Source organism: Protomyctophum parallelum, assembly GCF_964188405.1.
Source record: "Protomyctophum parallelum genome assembly, chromosome: 5".
Lineage (NCBI taxonomy): Eukaryota > Metazoa > Chordata > Actinopteri > Myctophiformes > Myctophidae > Protomyctophum > Protomyctophum parallelum.
Window position 1 is genome coordinate 20,242,499 of NC_139702.1, and position 22,371 is coordinate 20,264,869.

General features: G+C 42.2%; 1 protein-coding gene across 6 annotated transcripts in view; it reads right to left on the bottom strand.

The window, feature by feature from the left end:
• The window catches only part of kcnq5b (potassium voltage-gated channel, KQT-like subfamily, member 5b), a 133,861-nt gene that overhangs the window by 22,984 nt on the left and 88,506 nt on the right, over positions 1-22,371 (bottom strand). For all 6 annotated transcript variants that reach the window (XM_083764835.1, XM_083764832.1, XM_083764834.1 and 3 more), the window contains exons 2-3: positions 10,420-10,510; positions 3,026-3,152 (exon numbers count right to left, since the gene is read on the bottom strand). In XM_083764835.1, the coding sequence (XP_083620961.1) occupies positions 3,026-3,152; positions 10,420-10,510 (218 nt within the window). The remainder of the gene's footprint in view (positions 1-3,025; positions 3,153-10,419; positions 10,511-22,371) is intronic.

Below are 22,371 nucleotides of genomic sequence, written 5' to 3' on the forward strand. Positions count from 1 at the left end.
ATTGACCCGTGGTGAGCAGAAGAAGCATCATGAAAAATACATGACCGACACGGCAAAGATGGGAAGGAACTGACGATGGTGACCACATGAACCTCTCAACCCCAGGGGGAAGGGACTCACTGCCAGTCACTGGTGTGGTGTGACAGCATGAACCGTGCTCACCCAATAAACAATTTCCTTAGAAGGTGCGAGAAAGAGAAATGAGTAACTGATGGCTGGCGTGTGAATAGTACATAATACGGTATACATTGTGCAAAACTGTATCCTCCATGTGTGAATTCACGTGCGTGCGTGCGTGCGTGGGTACGTGGGTACGTGCATGTGTGTGTGTGTGTGTGTGTGTGCATCCGTGTGTGTGTGACATGATCACAGGGTGTAGTGATGCGTCTAGTGCAGCATGCTAGTGAGACGTTGCATGTAGGGATGCATGTGACCCCCCTCCCTAGTTCCTGCCGCTGACCTGCCCATTCTGGGTGAGGGAAGCTTCCGGGCTCCCGAGGTCAGTACATAGCCTCTCCTTTCACCAAGACTCCTATTGTGCCTCCACGTGGCAACGCACGGTAACTGGCATCTTGCGAAGCCAGGCTAAACCAGTAGGGGATCTCGGAGTAGCAGTGGGCCCTAGAGGTGGAGTGTGCAGTGTGTGCCACACACTAATGTGTGGCACACACACACACTGCCACTCCGCCAACCACTGCCCCACCGCCAAGTGGGTAAGCCCGGGGGGGTGTATGGCTACGGGAGTAAACCCCGAACGTAAAATCTGTGCTCCGGGGTTTCACATAATGGCAGGATACCGACAGACTGGATCTCTGGCAGTCCCCTGCAACTCTGAACAGTAGAAAGTCGTCATGAGTATTCATGCCACTGGAAGAAGCTGGATGGAGCCAAGGCAGTGAGAGTAGGGACTGCGCACCCCTACGCTCACTCAAATCTACTCTCCGCGCAGGCCCATACTCCCCCCCCCCCCTCCCCAACCCCTTACAAAGCCCTGTGGCGCTGGGGAAGGGCGGTGGGTGCAGGTCAGGATGTGACTGGGAGCACCTAGCCCAACCCTACACACAGGCGGCATGGGAGTGATGGTCGCTGAGACATGGGATGGAACAGCATGTCTCTTCGGCAGCTTCCTGTGCGACTGAGCAGCACCGCTCTGCTCACCCCGAAGTGGGAGAGGCCTAGAAAAGGTGGCCCAAAAATAGCCTGTTCCTCCTCAACCCGGACAGCTTACCGCTGCTGTCGGGTCATCCCTAAATGGCAATAACTTTGCACATATCTAATTCAATATGCTTTTGTGAGTGGTGCAACAACTCCAAGGAACAGCAATGTCCGTGTCCGCCTATCTATGTGACGTTAACCCACCCACCTATGTGACTGTGAGCACCAGTAGCTATGACTATTAGTACCAGTAGGGGCGCTGTTGTGCCAGAAACAGAGAGAGAGAGAGTGCTGCACTGTTGCCTGCTAATGAGAGAGAGAGAGAGAGAGGGGGGGGGGGGGGGGGGGGGGAGTATTTTTTTATACATGCATTGCACGCACAATCCCAAAAATGTCATCACATGCGCCACACAGGCACAATGATGGAGGGTGGTAGGAGCGTGCCTCCTGGCAAAGATTTGCACTCCAGTGAATACCCATTTCATTTTCTGTCTTGACTGCAGTGTGTGTGTGTGTGTGTGTGTGTGTGTGTGTGTGTGTGTGTGTGTGTGTGTGTGTGCGTGTGTGTGTGTGTGTGTGCGTGCGTGTGTGCGTGCGTGTGTGTGTGTGTGTGTGTGTGTGCGTGCGCGTGCGCTCTTGCGTATGTATACGTAAGTGCGTGTATATGTATATGTGTATGTGCAAGGCAATGAGCCAGCTCCTGTGCTGCAGACAGGGAGCCACATGTGGGACAGTGTTGGGGATGACTTTAGCAACAGCAGCAACTAGAAAAAGTGCCCTTCTGGGCACAGGTCTCCACCAGGATTTCTTCCTCAACCTAGTGTGAATATGCGTGCACAGTTTCATCGTAATCGGGCGCTGCGTTGAGGAGTTGTGGCGATTTGTACAAAGCGGGCTACTCCTGAAAACTGTAGGAGCCAATCGTGGCAAATCAGGATGGAATATGATAAATCAAACAAACCTGTCTTGATCACATGACTACGGAGATCATGTGTACCGATTTGCGTGAAATGTGGATAAAATCTGAAGGAGTAATAATAGAAAATGTGTTTTACATATGTGGGCCTCCTGGTGGCGCTATAAAGAGCAGATGTGAAAAATTCCAGTTTTTCCTTGGCCTCTAGGGAGTTGGCATACAAAGTTATCCACAGATCCGTGCAGTTAGAGGTAAAAACACTTTTCGGCCAGTTATAGCGCCACCTTGAGGCTGAGTTGAAATTGTTCATGTGGCATTTCGTCCTCGGCCTAGTGGGAATGTGGGTGCACAATTTCACGGAAATGACGCGATGTGTTCATGATTTGCAGCATTTTGTTTGAAACTGAGCACTCCTGTGAACTTTGGAAGCCAATCTTAACCAATCAGGATGGAGTCTGAGAAATCTGAAAGACCGGTTTCGTTGAATGGCTCTAGAGAGACTGTGTACCAATTTGCGTGATGTTTGGACAAAATCTGTAGGTGTACTGTGCAAAAACTTGTTTTGCACAAAGCGGCCTCCTGGTGGCGCTATAACAGGCCGCTCTGGAAAGTTTGGGGCAGAGGTTCATCGTTGGCATCCAGGGAGTGTGTGTGCAAAATTTGGCATCGACCGGGTTCAAACTCATTTGTCGCCGACACCACCAACTGGTGGCTGAATCTATAGGTCTACTCAAAGACCGCCATTATTGACTTCAACGACTTCAACGTTTTGAAAGCAGTTTTACTCAGAAATGGAGAAAAAGGAAGTGAAATATCGCTGTGTAACATGTCGCGCGAATGTTATTTAATTTACCCAAAACATTTTGTAACCGGCGATCATATCGCTCATGGAAATCAGCCGCAAATCAAGCTTGTTTTGATCAAAAATGCAGCCTGGAAAACAGTGCAACTCACCTATAACACAGAAGGGCTTCCTGGCGAAGCGGAGGCGACCCTGCCATCCTCTGTAGCGACAGCAGCATCCAGCCGACCAGATACGGATGATGTACTCCAACCCGAACACCACGATCATCACAAACTCCTGCAAGAGTGTCAAACAATAAGCAGATATTAATGTTAGGGAAAAAGTTTCAGCTCGGATGATGTATCCGATTCATCTTTCAATATCACAGTGTTAATATCGTCTTTTAATACAGTGGCTCTGTCAGGCTTCTATCCCAGGTAAGGATCTAAAATTCAGAATTCAAGGACACAGAGAATAAACTTAGAGAATCAAATAAAGTCTTTACTTGGCAAAAGTAAAACTCAGGTACACCTTACAAGGCAATAGTAATGAATACACACAGGTAAAGCAAACTGATAAACCAACAACCACATGTAGGCATCAAGGGATATAGACTGTGACAGAGGCTGTGACAGACTACATGTTGTTTAGAAAAAGAGAAAACTATATCTAGCAATAGCATATCGTTGCTGTCAGGCAGAAACCTCATGTCTCCATATTTTACCCTTTTTTAAATGAATGCCCTACTTTCCGAGGTTGCCGGATTTGAGCGTGGTTTGAGGGCGAGCGTTCTTGTATTCTAGATAGATTAGGCCTACTTGTAGACATAGCAGCCTTGCAGTACTAGGCATACAGTAAGTTAACAATAATACAAAAATACTGACACTGAACACAATAACTATAACAATAACTATAAATATATTGTTTTAAAAAATCGAATTACAATATGTCGGAGAAACGGGTAAAACAATAGGTACAAGGCTGGGACAACACAGATACAATATTAACAATGGAAAAAAGACAACCACAAGGTTTGTGCAACATTTCATGGCTCACGGCATTGAAGCTCTAAAATGCGCTGGACTTCAACACAATCCCAACTGGACAGTAGGACAAAGACGTTTTAATGAAAAACAGTGGATTAAGAACCTCAACACGGATTTTCCTGGAGGCTTAAACATGCCTAAAATCAGATCTTGAACACAACAAAACTTAAACTCAGGATTAAACTGGAGAAATCTAAAAATGATTGGATCAGACTTCCTTCGGATACATGGCGAATGCATTTATTCCTTGCATTGTGCCTACACATGTTGCGACTTGCGGTCGCAACATGTGTACTGCGGTCGCAACATGTGTAGGCACAGTGCACTGAAGTTTTTTAATTCCCCCCATTACTGTAAAAAAAGAAAAAGCAGAAAAAAGCCCACAATTGTTCTAATTGAAGTGGATGGCATAGTCCACACCACAATTATAATGACAACTATTATTATAACTATTATCCATTTTACGAATGATGTAAACATTCACACCCACCCCACAGTTGCATGGCGATGATGTAAATCAATTTCTGTTAATGGGATAATCATAATTCTTAAGGTTTTTCTTTTTTTTTGGCTTTCGCCTTTATTTATTTTTATTTAGGGACAGACAGTAGGCTGACAGGAAATGGGGAGAGAGATGGGGGAGTGACATGCAGTAAAGGCCGTCGGGATCGGGAGTCGAACCCGCAGCACACTGCCAGACTGGATTACCAGCCAAGGTGCCTGGACCGCTGAGCGGTCTCAAAATCAGTTATGGCCAAGTCCACATCATACATTTTGACATCTTCAATATCCAAAAAATCTCAACATTATGTACATAACATTCCCTCAATACAACTGTATTACACTATGTTTGGCAGTTTGCCATAATTTGTGTGAAATCTAGCCTGTATGCCAGAAATTGAAAATTCAGCATTTAGCCTAAACTAAATACTGTTATTTACAACTGTACACTGGATAAGGTCATAAATAATGTAAGGTTTGCTATGAGTTCAATGCACGCCTTTCAAATGCATACTGTATAATTCAATCTCCCTGGGCGCAGGGAATTAAAAACATAGACATAACCTTTATCCATGTGTCCAAACCATCATATCAGTTTAGAACTTCTGCATTCATGTATAATAAAATTGCATTCATAATCATCTTAAGTGTATGTTAAATTCTAGGAGCTGTTGGGGATCAGACCCATGAAACCCATTTGTTCTTTCTTTCAAACTCTAGGTTCACTGAGCCTTGTTTATCAAGCAACAAACAAATTGTCTCATTAAACATTCATGCAGGAATTTGAAAACTGGGATCTATTGAAATGTCTTTGATCGTTAATGATGAAATTGGCCATTAAATAACATGATTTTGTTCTCGAATACCAGAATGAAATACAATTAAATACATAGAAAGATCCCTGCAATTAAATGAATATTCAACATTCTCTGAAAATGTAATTTAAATTAAATTAAATAATGTGACATTTTAATACTAATAGCATATTAATTCATTCTCCATCGTTCATTAAAATTATTTGAGGAAAATACTAAATATACGCAATAGCTGGCCTTAGCTGTTAAGCCTGATTAATACTGGGGTGGCGGGTGCAATGGCAATTTTATTGAACGGAAAGCTGTGTTTTTTTTAACCAATCAGAACATCACATCCCTCCAGGCTATGGGACGTAGCTCTGCTACATGCGCGATGCGTGCATGCACATGCAAATTATTTGTTTACAAAGTCACAGAGAGACAGGCAGCAAAGCTTGTGGCTTATTAACCTATAATGTTTTCAGATACATATTTTAGCGTGCTGCTGAAGTTTAAAACGAGTAATCCAGAATCTCATCTTGAATGGGATTAAATACGGAGTAGTTCTGTAATCAGAAGCAGCAGTGCCGGCCCTGAGCAATTTGATGCCCCTTGTTTTCCCATTGTTTTGGCATCCATTGTTAGGTATGCCCATTATGATGACTCCGGATATGGTCTAAAAGTGTGAAAAACAAATCAAAGTTTTTTAATGATTTTTCAATAAAGCATACAAAATTCACATGACTTACACAAAAGAAAAAGACAAGAAAAAACAAACAAAAAACAAAAGACAACTAGCAGTCAAAAAAAAGAAAACCCCTGCACAACACCCCTCCACACTCTGTTGTTGACACTCGTGATTATGTCATAATTATGTAATGTATAGATAAAAATTGTTACTGCAACAATCCTTTTCACTAGGTTTATTAATACTTAACATAGCAGATTTAAAAGCCCACAAGGAGTCGCATCTGAAAGGCTTTTGGGCTTGCAGATCGGCTATTTTCGGCACGTGGCAGCGTTTTACAGCAGAGCATGAATTAAGTATAAAATGAGCATATTTTCTGAGACGAGGCTGGTTCTTTGGCTGAGCATGATCAAGTGACTAATGAGCTGGTACTTATTCCCTAGAAGCCTTCTGCTGAGGCTGGGCAACAGCAAGGACATAGATTTAACGAGGCAATAATATCTCATGCTATTCAAACAAAAGTCCAAGTGCTGACACTACTTGGCTTTTATCATCAATGAAAAAGAGAAATATACTTTTTTTTTTTACATTTTAACATTTAACATTTTATTGGTTTTCAAGACAGGACAGACACAAAACTTACAGTACACAACAACACCACAAACATACAAAGAAAAGAAAAGACAAAAAAACCCAGAAAAATAATAATAAAAAAGGCATCGACATTGCGTTACATAAATGTATCTAGGGCATTTACTATTGACTCTCATTCCCCCATACTCTTAAATATTGTCCATTGTATAAATGGCCCGCGGGCCGTATACGGCCCGCCATGTCATTTTATGTGGCCCGCCTGCCTCAAGCAAAAAAAAAAAGTTATTATTATTATTATTATTTATATTTTTAATAGCCAAAATATAGGATTTTATATTTATTTTTCATTAGCACTGGATGAGAGCAAATAATTAGATTAATTAATTAAGATTAATTTGTATTATTGCTCTTGTATTGCTATTGGAGACACTGGGGGCCACTGGGCAGGCACTGGGGAGGCACTGGGGAGACACTGGGGAGGCACTCAGGGGGACACTGGGGAGGCACTGAGCCTCCCCAGCGATTTATTTCAAGCATGGCGCAGCGCCATGCCAACAACATGCATGCTGCATGTACAGTACATGCACTATGCAGCCCTGTAGTGCTGCATGTACAGTACGTGCACTGGTTATTAATAATATGTGTGGCTTTCTGGAGAAAAAAAAATGTTTACGTTTAGGCACCCCTGCGATCGTCACACTATTTCTGTTACAAACTGACCCCGGGACCCCTGATTTATACCATTTGTCCTCCATTGTTTCTTCCTGTAGTCTCAGACGGTGTGTCAGCTTCTCACAAAATGAAATGTATCTCCTGAATCAAGTCCTCCCATTGCCCCTGTGTTGGAGACTCCATCTGTCCCCATTTTCTTGTGATAGCTTTCTTTCCTGCCGCCAATAAAATGTTTACCAAGTATCTATCCTCTCCTCGAATCTTACCCCCCATCAAGTTTCCTAAATACAGAACATCACACTTCATAGGCACCTCATATCCCAATATCTGATCATGTATCATCTTCCAAAAATCATCCATTTTGGGACATTTCCAAAACACATGCGAGTGATCCACATTTACATCCCCACAACCTCTCCAACATTGCTTACTCTTGATTCTTGGTGTTATAAAAAATCTGCATAGATTATTCCAAGATAATTCCCTCCATATCCGTGAATTGGTAGTTGATTGGTGCATTCTCCACATATGTGTCCAATCTTTTTCTGTAATTTCTATGTTTAGTTCTGCTTCCCATTTATTTTTAATGTATTCCGTTGAATGACTGCCACTCATCAGAGTTGTATATATTGCTGATATAATTCGAATCTTTTTCCCCTTGTATATATTTTTAATAATTTGGACAATACCATTCACTTCTATGGAGGGCCTCCCTTTGACTTCCTTGGTATAATAATCCCTTAGTTGCAAATACCTGAAGAAATCATGTTTATCCAACATGTATTTGACACTCAAATCTGTGAAACTCTCCAATGCCCCATTTTTCTCCAAAACACACCATGCTGTCATTCCTCTATTACTCCATATTTAAAAAAAAATCATGCTCTGCAGGTTTAAATGAACTATCAAATGCCATCCATTTTAAAATCTTTATATCCTCTTCTAACTTATATTTTTTTTACTATTTTAAACCAGATCTCCAGTGTAAATAGGGTGATTGGATCCATACAGTGTTTTATTTTCTTAAACATTTCCTTGTCTCCTATAATATTCTGAATGGGATGTTTTTTTAATTCCTTTTCCATATCTTTCCATTTTGCTATATAATCTGGTTTACACCAACATCCTACATATCGTAACTGGGCCGAATAATAGTACATTTTTAGGTTGGGAAGACTCATGCCCCCTCTTTCCTTTGGGAGTTGAAGGGTTTGAAATCTGACCCTTGGCCTCTGCCCGGCCCACACAACCCTAGAAATCATTCTGTCCCATGTAATAAATTGCCCTTGTGGGACCTCTACAGGTAAGGATTGGAATAGAAAGAGCAATCTGGATAATACATTTATTTTAACTGCCTCCAACCTTGAGTTCAGGTCTAGTGGCAAAGTAGCCCATCTTTCAATATCTTTTTTTATCTCCTGATTTAATTTTTCGTAGTTGGCTTTATATAGTGTGGACACATTTTTTGTTATGTTTATACCCAAATATTTAAAGGTATATTCAGTGATTTCACTCAAAAAACCTTAGGTTTCGTTTTTGGCTGTGGGACCCAGCCTTTCGTCCAATCAGGATAGAGAGTCAAAACGAAACCTAAGGTTTTTTGACCCCCAGGGGTTAACTGGGGACAGGGAGGAACTCCTTATATGGCCGGCACACTCTATAGTAGGGAGGATTATCAAAACAAAAAAATAAGTGATATTTGAATTAAGTGAAATCACTGAGGCAATGACATCATCGGCAAAGAGTCCTATCTTGTGTTCGCTACCGTTTACCGCCACCCCTTGTATACCTTCATTATCTCTCACGGCTTGTGCTAAGGGTTCAATAAAAAACGCGAACAACGTAGGCAAAAGACAGCATCCTTGCCTAGTCGATTGTTGTAGGTTGAATTTCCCAGACAAGCTCCCATTAACTTTAATTCTAGCCGTAGGTTGTTGGTATAATGTTTTTACACATTGTAATGCTTTCTTATTGAACCCAAATCTTGTCAATACAGCGTAAAGGAACCTCCAGTTGACCCTATCATATGCAGCCTCTGCATCAACACTCACTAATAGAGTGCTTGTTTTAGTCCTTAGTACTTGATCTACAACGTGTATAGTTCTCCTTACATTGTCATGAGTTTGGCGACTAACTATGAAGCCAGTCTGGTCCTAGATATAATCTTGGTGTAAATTTTGTAGTCCACATTCAAAATAGATATGGGTCTATACAGTAGCTCCCACATTGCTCTTTATCCCTTCCTGGCTTTGGTATCACTGAGATTATTGCTTCGGACCAAGGTGGTGGTATTTTATGTTTGTTTAAGGTCCAATTAAAGGATGCTACCAGCATAGGCACCAACTCTACTCTGAACATTTTGTACCACTCCACAGGGAACCCATCACTTCCTGGTGATTTATTATTTTTAAAGGAACTAATTGCCTCCATAATGTCGTCTGCTGTAATATTAGCTGTTATTATACGATTCTGCGTTGCCCCTATATTTGGCAGGTCCAGCTGATCTAAATATGTTTTAATTTCTTCTTCCTCTGCCTGTTCAGGCTGTGTATAGAGCTCCTCATAGTACTGTTTAAAAACTCTCTCTATTTCCTCTGGTTCAGTTGCTAATTCCTTTGTTTTAGGGTCTTAGTTTTAGGATTTTGCTAATATTGCTCAATGTCTGTTGCTTACGCATACGTTTAGCCAATAATTTAGTGGCCCTTGCCCCGGCCTCATAATAATTTTGTTTTACATATTTACTTTTCCTTTCAATTTCATCTAATTGGGCATCCTTTAGAAATATACTTTTGATGAGCAATTCTCTTTTAAAATAAATGGGCTTTTGACACTGATAGACTGTGACTTTGTTAAGAATGCAGATTATGTCCTCCACAGCCTGCATTAAAACGTATTTAATGAGGACAAGGAGTTGAGGGGAGTGTCTGGAGCACTATTAAAGAGTGTTGTGTTTTGCTTTATGTGGTATAGTATTTCTGCAGCGGCAAACATTAACAGTTGTTAACGCAGTCTATTAATGTATGTTATAATTTCTGCTAATGTATGTTATTTTAAGCTACCTGATTTATACTACATTGTACAATGCCGAAAATAGCTGATCTAAAGCTCACAACACCTCGAAACGAGGTGTAGATTGGTGTACAAGGGCATTAAAAGGTTTAAATGTTTGAGCGATGCTCACTGTTATACTATAAATACAGTATCTGTGGTCAGCAGCACTGCAGCCATTGATGGAGGTGATACAGTACGTACTGTATGCAGTTTCTTACCAGAATGAGCAGACATTCAGATGAGAAGTCCTGATGAGCTGGAATGGTTGAGAACACAGAAAGAACCAAGCAGCTAAAGACCAGGATGAACCTAAAAAAAAACAAGGTAGAGACAACCATAAATACATGTGTGCTACACAGAACTGCGATCATCAGATGAATGGGTTACAACATAAGACTATTTCCGGTCAAATTGTCAATAAATACTACCATTGATTAACCAAAGAGAGAGATTTGGTGTACAGGGGCGAGGCGGGTAAAACTACTAGCCAAGTACAGGGAGAGTCCAGTCAATATGGGTTCAATCGTTAAACTGGCGTTTATCAACTGAACATTCTGACAAATATTGAGTTCTACGGGTTGCATTTGGTTTCAGTATTTGAAACCAATCTGGAGGAGAAGGAAATGGTAGCAGCAGAGCAAGTGGAAGCTCAGTGCCGAGACATATTACAAGACATGTTCCCCCTGAAACGTAATCATTCTATTTCCTGAGATATCATGTTATTGGTACTTGTTTGTGCTACATGATGTGCATGAAACATGAAGCAATGAAAACTGCGGCTGCTGGACAGCGAGCAACATCCGCCCGTTTCCACACTATGAACGGTCGACCCTCAGACAAGCAGACGGAGCCCTCCATCTTCATAACCATAACATGCTTTATTTTTCCATCGCATAAATCTGCAATATGAGGTGAGTGAATCACCTTCCAACAACGCATCATTGTCTGAAATATGAACATGGGGTTTAGAGCTATGGTGGCCTTTCATACTAAACGGTTAGAGCACATCTGTGTTTGATCATCGTGGATCTGTTTTTAAGCCTGTCGGGGGAGAAAGACGGGTCTGCAGTCTATGTTATTGTTTTCTTTTTAGCCTTTATCACGGAAAGGTTTTGCAGAGCATTCATGCTGTTAATTTTCTTTTTTTTAACTTTTTTTCTTTTCTATTCAATCAGTTACACATGTTCAGACCTCACACTTAGTTTGTGGGGATTCGAACGTGATCAGCCTGCTTCAGCCAACAACAATAACCTAAAACATCATCATTATTAATTAATTGATATATAAATCAAACAAATACTAAATACAATTCTTCTTCTTTAATTTTCATCCCACGTTTTGTAACCTTTTTCACCTTGGGCCCAATTGCCTAAACTGTAATCCTAGATGCTATCTCCCTCCGCCAACCTGGGGGGAGCCCCGGACTGAGCTCATGCTTCCTTCAACATGAGGAGTGAGCAGGCTACTACTTCACCTGCACAGCCTTCCCTGGCGGAAATCAAGTCTGGGACCTTCTAGCTGTGAGATGACAGTGCTATACCAACTGCAACACTGAGCCACACAAACAATAAATGAATACAACGTATTCAATTAATCAAAAAAAAATATTTTTTGATGATGATGATAATGAAAATAGTCAGCCCTAGGCTGACATGACCCTGTTTGACGTGTCTGACCTATGGAAAGGCAAAATAAAGTTCATGATTTACACAGCCACAATAATGGCTGTGTAAAAAAAAGGCATTATTAGTGTTGAAGTACTCTTGTCGGGTCTCTGCATCGAGTCCAGTCTCGAGTCCACATTTTGATTTACTGTCTCGGCTCGGTCTTGCACGTAATTTGACTCGGGCTTGACTCAGACAAAGGGACTCGGGAGTCGGGACTCTTCACCACTGAGTCCACTCAAGTCACAGGTCACTACAACGCAATGAAATAAATGTATTATACCCATATTATAAGGAGCCCATTCACATTAACATTATAAGACAGCTGTCTGGCGCTTATAGACAGTTATCTTGTTAAGTAACGAGCATGCCTGCTCTCGCAGTGGTTTCTGTACTCCCGTCTGTACTCAAATCCCTCCCACACTCGGGGCGCGTTCGGAAATGCGCCCTGAACGCACTGGTGGGCTCTCTTGTCGTTCGTTTATTCAGTGCACTCAGTGCGTTGTCGTTCGAAAATCCAGTGCGCTGCGCACCGAGTGTGCCGAGTGCACGCACTGAGCAACCCTACCCTCAGGGTAGGGTTGCTCAGTCAGTGTGAATGGTGTGTTGTAACTGGTCATTCGTAAATAAGGCACACTGAACGCACTCTGTGACGTCACCGCCCACCACACTCAACAAACTGACCACATTCCCGGTGCGCATAGCCGAACGCGCCCTCGGTCTTGACTCTGACTTTGTCTTCACTTGGACTTAGGTGGACTTGACTACAACACTAGTCCTTATTTCAGTTCAAGCTACATACTGTGTATACTTTCTCCTTGTTCTCTATCACAGCGTAAAAATAGATTTCTTTTATAGTAGAGAACACGTATCTTATAGCACTGATTTAAGCAACAAAAGTTGTTGTTTGCAAAGGTGCTTGTTTGAATGGGGGCCAATGTGTACTGACAAGCATTGTTAACGCTGTCATAAATAAATTAAATAAAACGTCCTTGTCCCCCTAACACATCCTACGCACTTCACTCTATGAAGGTTGTCAAAGTAAAAATCACAAAAAGACAAGTCATAGATACTACTCTGTTAAGCGGTTACTTTGTTAATCAATTCCATGCTCTGCCTCTGTTATAGTCTAATCTGGTATTCTGGTCCCATGTGGCCTATCTTGTGCTCAAAGGCATCTGATAGTATGAAGCCTGGCATCAGTCAGTCAATGCACACATACTGTACACATAAACACTTGTGCTCAGGGTCCTTAAATGAACACCAGCAAAACGTGGGTCGATATATTCATTTGGCATGCCATGTACGCTTCGGAAGCCACCCGAATTTGGCCGGTGATTTTATTAATTTTTTGCAACAACATACATACAGCAATATCAGCAGCACTGATGTCTCAGTGCCAGTAAGAATTGGACCTTTACGGGACCATTTGGTCACTTTGAGATATAAATGAAAACATGATTTTAATGTATGGTGTCCACTGTCCATCTAGGAAAACGAAAAGCTGTGTCCCAGTCAAAGTTCAGTAGGTCACTAAATGTTCTCAATATCCAAATGCTTTGGCAATGGGCAACCATGACATATAGCCACAGCTACGCTTGCAGACATATATAAAAAGAAGTGGGGCTGCGTTCTCACTTTCTGTCTCATATAATGCTAAGCTAGGGACTAGAGGAAGTATGCATCACATTAATGTCAGCTCTGTATTATGCTTAGCCACTTTATGAGGAGACAAGGATTCAAAGCGAAACCTAAAACCCAATAAAAGATCTGTGAGTCTGTCTGTTTGCAAGTCTTGCTCTGAAAGAGCAACTGTTACTTAGTTACTGCATTTAGTGCATTATAAAAAGTGAGTGCATTTATGATGAAAAGTAGAATCATCCCTTGAACAACAGCAACATACATACCTTGACATCAAATGTTTGTTCTAGCTGTCTTATATACTGCAGAACACTGCTCGATATGCATGCGCCTCCATGTTAAATGTTCCCATTACATTTGGCGACAGGCAGGTTGTCCAAAGACCCAGTTTAAAAGGTAGTTTCAACACATTATTAATTCTTCCAGATGTTTGGAACTACAGACATCTGTAATATTACATTTTGATACAATACATTAAATAGTAAGAACTGAGGAGACGATTGTTTGTGTGCGTGCGTGCGAAAACAGCATTGTGGAGTTTGTCGTCCAATTCTCCTGTTATCTTCTCTCTCTTCTTTGCAAAAGACAACGCACGCACGCACGCACGCACGCACGCACGCACGCACGCACGCACGCACGCACGCACGCACGCACGCACGCACACACACACACACACACACACACACACACACACACACACACTTTAATGTGTGTGAGTGTGTGTGTGTGTGTGTGTGTAACAGACAGAGAGATGTAGACAAGAACACAGGGGATAAATATGCATGCTCTTTAAAAGCCGAGAAAATATTCTCTGTGCATTCAAAGACAGCAGTGCTGATACCAAGCCTATGACCGTGCCAACCATATACCATCGACATCGCATATGACATGGCTACGAACAAAGATGACAGAACAATTTCCATGATGCACCTGGGCTCTTTGAAAGCCAGTGCCACACGCTGTACTGCGATTAATGATTTAATTGTGATTTCACTAGGAAAGACCAAACATCAGACATGGGAACCCTTTAAGATGGTTTATTGAACGAGGGTGGAGAATGGTCATTGCTGTCACGAATGCCATTGCATGAAGTAAGAAAGCGGGGTATGGTTGTACAACATAAACATCCATTGCATACAACATGGTGGGCCAGCATGGTCGTCTATGAGTGCGCTCTGGCATGCGAAGCATGGGAGCGCAGTATATACGGCCATGCATGGCAGCAAGGTCGTCCATGGGTGCGTATGGTGCGAGGCACAGAAATACGCACGAACATGAACGGCCAGGCTTGGAATACATAGTGGAGCAGCATACGTAGTGAAGCAGCATGGTCGTCTATGAGTGCTCCTCATGCGAAGCATGGGGAGCGTAGTATAGACGGCCAAGGCTTGGAATACTTAGTGGAGCAGCATACGTAGTGAAGCAGCATGGTCGTCTATGAGTGCTCCTCATGCGAAGCATGGGGAGCGTAGTATAGACGGCCAAGGCTTGGAATACTTAGTGAGGCAGCATGGTCGTCCATGGGTGCATAGAGTGCGAAGCACAGATTACGCATGACATGAACGGCCAAGGCTTGGAATACGTAGTGAAGCAGCATGATCGTCTATGAGTGCGCTCTGACATGCGAGCATGGGACGCGCAGTATAAACGACCAGGCATGGAATACATAGGGAAGCAGCAAGGTCGTCCATGGGTGCGTGTAGTGCGAGGCACAGAATTACGCACGACATGAACGGCCAAGGCTTAGATGAATACATAGTGGGACCCGAGGTTCGAGGGGGCGGACCCGGATACTTTGGCTTAGGGGTCGAGGCGTGGGCCTGAGTGATATAGTAGAAACCCCTTTCTGGAACCTGCGAGTATGGAGAAGGGAGGGAGGGTGGGTTACAAGAAACTGGCACAGGGCACTTTTTGACGGTTGAGTTTAAGTACCCACGGTAATGGGCGACGTAGGAGTGGCCAGGCTAGTTGGAAGTGGGTGAGTGGTGGCATGGTTGGCAAGGGCGGAGTATTGGTTGGCAAGGGAGGAGATGGCAGGCAGGTGGGTTGTCTTCTGCTTGGCCAAACCTCCCGAACCTTAGTTGTTCCAACTCCATTTATTTTTGCATTGAACATTGGAACGTTACAGTCTGTTTTCTTCGTAATCACAAATTGCACAGGGAAAATATGACAAATAACTTAGATATACAAAGAAATCACTGACACATTTCATAATGAATAATGTATAGCTGATCTACACGCTCACAAAGTGATGTGTTGTAAGCGTGTAGATCAGCTATTTATGCAAAAAAAAAAAAAATGTGGACGTTTTTCAACATGGAAACAATTGATGATTATGCAAAAAATAATTGTGATTATCTCAAATAATTGCGATTAGACAATTATGTAGTAATTGTGACAGGCCTAGGGGGTGCCCAGCAAATTGAGTTAGCATCAAAATCTATTCCAAAAGAACTGATCTACAAGCTTGCTATGCGTTGTGTGTGAGCTTGTAGATATGCAATTTTTTAAACATATAAAAATGTACCTGTCAGCATGTGTATGCATCCTTGTCATTCTTATTACCCTCTCTCTAAAGGGCAGTCCATACTATCTCCGACCATCAAACTTTTCGTCTGAAAGCTCCGGTACAACTACAACATGACGTCACTCGCAACTTCTGAAACGCATTCCTCCGAATTCTTGCTCTGAAAGGAGCTCCCATATGATGTGACTCTAAAAGTAAAGTCTGATCTTTCCGACGAAAAGTTCGGTGGTCGGAGAGAGTATGGACTGCCCTTTACTCTGTCTCTTACTGTATAGGTTTAACAGAATTGACGTATAACAGTCTTACTACAAGTTAACTGCAGATGACACTATACAGTAACAGTATGATACTGCAGTTCAGTGGGCATACTGTCTATAGTAATATTTAACAGAAAACATCTGGAACGTAAATTAGCTTTTATTTCTAAAGCTGGAGTGGAGGGACATTTTCTCCGGTCTGGTTTAAAGGACAACTTTTTTTTTTTTTTTTCAACAAAGGTTCATGTTTTAGATTGTTATTAGAGAAAGTAAAAGATGAGTTATTTTTATTTGCTGCTTTCTTTTGTTTTAACGATTTGAGCTATTTTTGACAGAGGGGCGGGGGCAACAAGTTCAATAGATCCTGTGATCTTTTGTGGACAGATTTAGTCTATAGTAGATAAATAATAATAAAGAAATCGCCGTAAGATTTTGTAAAAAAAAAAAAAGATCAAGTATGCATAAGCAGATTGACTTGACTGGTGCAGATGAGGTCATTCAGTTAAATTTATGTACAGTATGGTGTAATGCCTTTGGTCTATTTAGGCACTCTGTGTCTTATTAATTTAGACAAAAGAAAGCTAGCTTGATTCTTGCCTCGAGCCAGCCTGCCATTGTATAACCATGTACTCCATATTCTTACCTCAATTCCCACTGTGCCCCCCAAAAAACAGCCAATTAGAGAAAAAACAGATGGTTCTGCTGTTTCCCTGTGCACTTATCAGCATTGGAGATAGAGTTGGATAAACAACTGGGCTGAGATATCACAACTCAACTAAAACGTAGCCAAGAAATCCATGAGCAAAAGAAGCACAGCAGTGCCTATGTACTGGCATAGACATAATCTACCATTATATTTCATACCACATAAAAAACAGGTGTTAAGAGAAGATAAAGCCATGAGACTAAAATGAATATACTGCTAAACTCATGTGTAATGGAAAGTTACGGTTATTTAACGATGTACTCTTTGGCAGAAGAAGAAAAAACATGCACAAGTGGCGAGACATGCTGTAAAACAAAAAAGATTACGTTTGAAACGTCATGAAGCCATGTAACTACCATTTAATCCACCCCATTCTCTCATGTTGAGACATCTAAAGAGGTTACACAAATTAAAAGTCCATTAGCAGTTGTGTAGGAGGACATGTAATGGAAAGTAAAACATATATTAAAAAAAGAAGGGGGGGAGATTTAACGACATTGACTTTACAAGTAAATCAGTCTTTAACTGGGCTGCCTCCCACAGTTTATAAAGCTCAGCTGTATCATTGGTGAGGTGTCACTCCCAAAATGTATAAGCGATGTTAGCAGCATCTTTTGCAAGCTGCAAGGACAACATTTGCCTTGTGGGGCTGTGTGCCAGACATTAGCACCAGCACCACTTCTGGTGATATGTTTCAAAACCAAGCTGTCATGTTTGCACCCAGTTGAGGAGCCACCACTTTTCCACAGAGACACTTTCACATCTGGAGACTAATTGAAACAGGATGTGAAGCCACAGGCGAAATCCTCCCACCAGAGATCTGCATCTGGTGACTTCCACCCCAAATCACAGAGAATAAATCTTAAGTCCTCCAGCGCTGGCCTGAGTCACTGATGTACTGATTCAAATGGGAAATAGGAAGATCTTGGGACGAGGCCAGTCAAAAAGCTTTGGTAATTAAAGGTGCCTTCAACAGATACTCTGTGTGTGTGTGTGTGTGTGTGTGTGTGTGTGTGTGTGTGTGTGTGTGTGTGTGTGTGTGTGTGTGTGTGTGTGTGTGTGTGTGTGTGTGTGTGTGTGTGTGTGTGTGTGTGCGTGCGTGCGTGCGTGCGTACAAGTGTGTATGTGTGTGTGTGTGTGTATTATATTCAGACAATATTTAAACCATTGGCCACTTAGAGTAGACAACTCCAAAATCAAGTGTTTCATTTGATAATTTAGACCGATACGAACATTGTTAAAAGAGTCCCATAGGATAGAGTTCTGTTTCTAGGGTATTTATCTTCACCTCACACACAGCTCTCATTATCCCTGGCAGTGGTGTGTATTTTGTCCACAGCAATCACTGTCGTGGACTAATTAGTGTCATGTGGGAGAGTATTGATCCCGTTATTATATAGTTGAAAACAGCCACAGTGGCATTGTGGTACAGCACATTCCTTCATCTTCTTGGTCCTGCTCTTAATTCACTGGCGTGAGTGGCGTCCCACTTTCCACTGATACGCTCCATCGATCACCACTACGTCTCTGGCCATAGTGGCCCATAATGGGTCGATACAGGGCTTTGGTTTCCATCCTGCTCCTGCCTCCATCTCCCTCTAGCAAATAAGTATTGATAGATGCCAGCCAGGTAAGGGAATACTTAATAAGCCAGACCCCTATGAGACAGATGCAGATTGGTCTCAATTTTCCGGGGTACAGAGAGTCAGACATAGAACTTTGGAGCAGAGCGGTGAAGTGGTGTCCTGATGAAATCTCACAAGGTGTTCGGGTAACTAAAACCCTTTGACAGATCCATGTCTTCATGCAGTCACACCTGTCCAGATATTGTTGGAGTTGGAGAGGATCTAGAATCGCCACGCACAGGTGCAGATGTACACTGTACATCTGCACACACATTGACTCTCTCTTTCATACTGTCTGAAAGTTGATTCAAATTTCTATTACATTTTAATCTAGGGGTGTCGTATAGACAGTAAATGTACTGTTAACCACACAGCCATGGCTGCAGAAGGCCCGGTCAGATTCTCAGCGGTAGTGCATATTGCTTGACACACAAATCCAACTTTCACTTCACCAGACATTTCCTGGTTGTGCAGACTATTCTCGTTGTGGTCGATTATTGCCGGAGGTATTTCTGTTTTATTCAAATAACTGAGCTGTAATTGATCAAATTCTAAGGGGACATACAGTACATCTCCATACACTACATAGCTGTGTACAGTACAGACAAATCTCGTTATGGATGGCTTGGTCTTTGACCACAAAGTAGAAAGAAATCTTATAAATGTGCCAAAATTACCTATACAAAATTTCAAACTTTCAAATACTGTTCTGTGATTATTTACACTTTCTAGCACTCACTATTATGTCCTATAAGAGTCAAAATCTCACCTCATCTGGTCCTCCAAACAGGCGAAAACAAATTACAAATACTGTTTTGCAACTATTTACCTAAGGCCTGAGGAAAGGTAAAATAGAAGAAAAACAATACAATTCTGAGGATGGAAGGACCACTTAGAAGAATCTCTACCATTGGGTGCAAGAATTTATGTGCAGCATGACAAGAGCCTCAAAGGGCCAGTGATTTAAGTGCAACAGAAATTGAGCTTTTCCAGTTAAAGACATAGATCATCATGAAGACTCCCATCACATTTTGGCTTATATCTCTTGAACAGTACAGTAGGTCATACAATCACAAATGTATTTTACCGTACTTCCTTGTATCATGACGTAACTCCCCACTAGGCCTTACCCAGCTACTTACTACTCCTACAGATTTTGTCCAAAACTCACACAAATCAGTAGGCTACACATTAGTCATGTGATAAAGATGTATCAGTCAGACGTTAAATATTTCATTCACATTAGCTATGATTGACTTCCAGTTGCAAGCCCTGGGTAGCCAGCCCGGCCTGGCAGCGATCTGCACTCCGAGAAGCACGTACACCTTTCCAGTTACATCTGCTGTTATTTTAATGCCTAATTTAATAGTTTTTTTCTAAACCATGCACCATATGTTTATATCTGGTATTATATCTGCTGCTATTTTAACTGCCTCATTCCATTGCTATTTTTATCCATGTACCTTGTGTATTTTACACGGCTCATAGACATTTGACCCCATTCTTGAAACTGCAAATGATGGGCGCTTGTTCCACAAAGAATTTCACCAAATTAGTTACAGTATATCTGTGATTTAACAATAAAATTGAAGCTGAAGTTGAGTTCAAGTTGAAGTGCTATTGAGTTTGTATAGAGGCAGTAAACACCGTGGGGCATTATATTCACCGACCAGTGCTCAGGTAAACCCTCTGTGACCTCAAAATAGCACAGACCCCATTAATCAGAAGTGCAGGAGTGGGATGGTCAAGGGCTAGACGGCTAGCATCCATCTCCATGTAGTCTAAATTTGGATGATAATGAAGGACGAGGCTGATGGTGAACATTAATGTGGCTGCCAGACCCCGGGCTGCTCCTCAATGTCAGCCATGTATTATTAATACTCATCATCACAATGGCTTCTCAATCAACAGGCAAGCACTGCGGATGCGCGAACCCGTCTACGATCACTGAAGAAAGAAAGGCCAAGCCAAAAAAAATTAAGAAAAAAAGAAATTCTAATATTGGTGGAACATTCCGTCACGAGCAGTTCCTTTGTTAATTAAATTGACCACATGCGGTCTTCCTCCGCTTCCCTGAAATCATTTCAATTCAAATGAAAGACCAACATAATGTTGCTGTTGTTGGGATATACGTGAAATTAGCCCTTTTCTTTCACCCACCCTAACTATCACTATTCATGAGATAAAATAATATATATATAGATGTGTACAGTAGGGCATTAATCAAAAAATCGATTTATCGATTTATCGATAAACGAGTCATGAGTCGACTCGCAGCAGCGCGAGTCGAAAGTTGAGCTTTTTTTTTTTTTTTCTCCCCTTTTTTCATTGCATTCAGAACGCGCCCTTAATTAAAAACCAAATGCAGCTGTGTAGGCTATGTGGCTCTCAGCGCGCGGTGTCCCACTATTGAGACTGGCTGAAGTCTGTTTGAACTGCGCTGTGTCAGAGAAGTAACAGATAGAAGCACGCAAACGTTACCCCCAAACGATATCCCCCTCACCTCCGTGCTGGAAATATAACGTCTGGGTTCCCGAGGCTACATTCATGCTGACGCAATGACTGTCTGTTTCTGGCTAAGCTTTACGCGCAGCGCACATGAACCTCTCCGTCTCCGGTCAGTGCGGGTTGTTGTTTATTTGCATGGCTCAGAAAATGAGTAACAAACTAACATGAGAACGTTATCGAGTTGTGGAGGAGGAGGAGGAGAATAATAATGTTATATCTCTTATTGTGTTCTCGGTGCTGCTGCTGCGCTGTGTGCCAATACCACTACTTTACCTGGATAACATCATCTTTTCATTTTGACATGATTCACATGAAATAATAATCCTGTACCGGAACCGCGTGTAGCGTTTGGTTTCATTAACGCGATCGCCACAAAATAGCCTACAGCTGCTGCTGCTAAAGATACAAAGATTGGACATTTTTAAACGACGCAAAACTTAGAATTCCCCTCTTGCGTACCAGTGCCACGTGTCCCGCGGACGGCACCGGTGTTTGGGAACCTCTGATATAGATGATACATGCACTGTGACTGTGTCATATTGGAGAGGCCACTGCATGCGCAGTGCTTTGTTTGACATGCTCCGTATTTGAGCGCGCGGCAGCTCCACCCGCCCCTGTTAAATCCCCGCGCGTCCGCCCCCCCCCCCCCCCCCCCCCGTCGCCATAAACGATAAATCGATAAATCGATACTTTACTGTCCGACAAGTCGACTGGGAAAAATCTCAAGTCGTTAATGCCCTAGTGTACAGCACAGTGCCGCACACATTCTGGCTGTATTAATTGTGTAAAATCTGGTGCTAGAGCTTTACTAATATATGCAAACATTCCATAACTGAAGTGTGCTCCCCTACTGGGAATGTGTCTATGCATGCACGCAGTTTGTTTGCGCAAATAAGGCCGGAAGGAGACCAAACAAACAAGCGATTTACTGTGAATATCTCAACATCCATCCACGCGGCTAAACATACCAATATTTCCCAGAGGAACAAGAAGCCTGGAGCGAGGCCAGTAATGCCCAGAAAACCGCATAAAAGGAGAGTAGCGGGATGAGAGGGGAAGAAATGATGCCTATCGGAAGAGTCAGAGAGAAAGTGAAATGTCGTTGGTCAAAGAGTCCAATTACTATGCATGACTGGTAAATCTATCACGGAGAGAGAAAGGTTCATTTACTTCCGCAGGGTTCAAAGTCTTTGCTCTTTTTTGCATGAAGAATCCATTTAGAAAATGTAACCGTTTGACAGT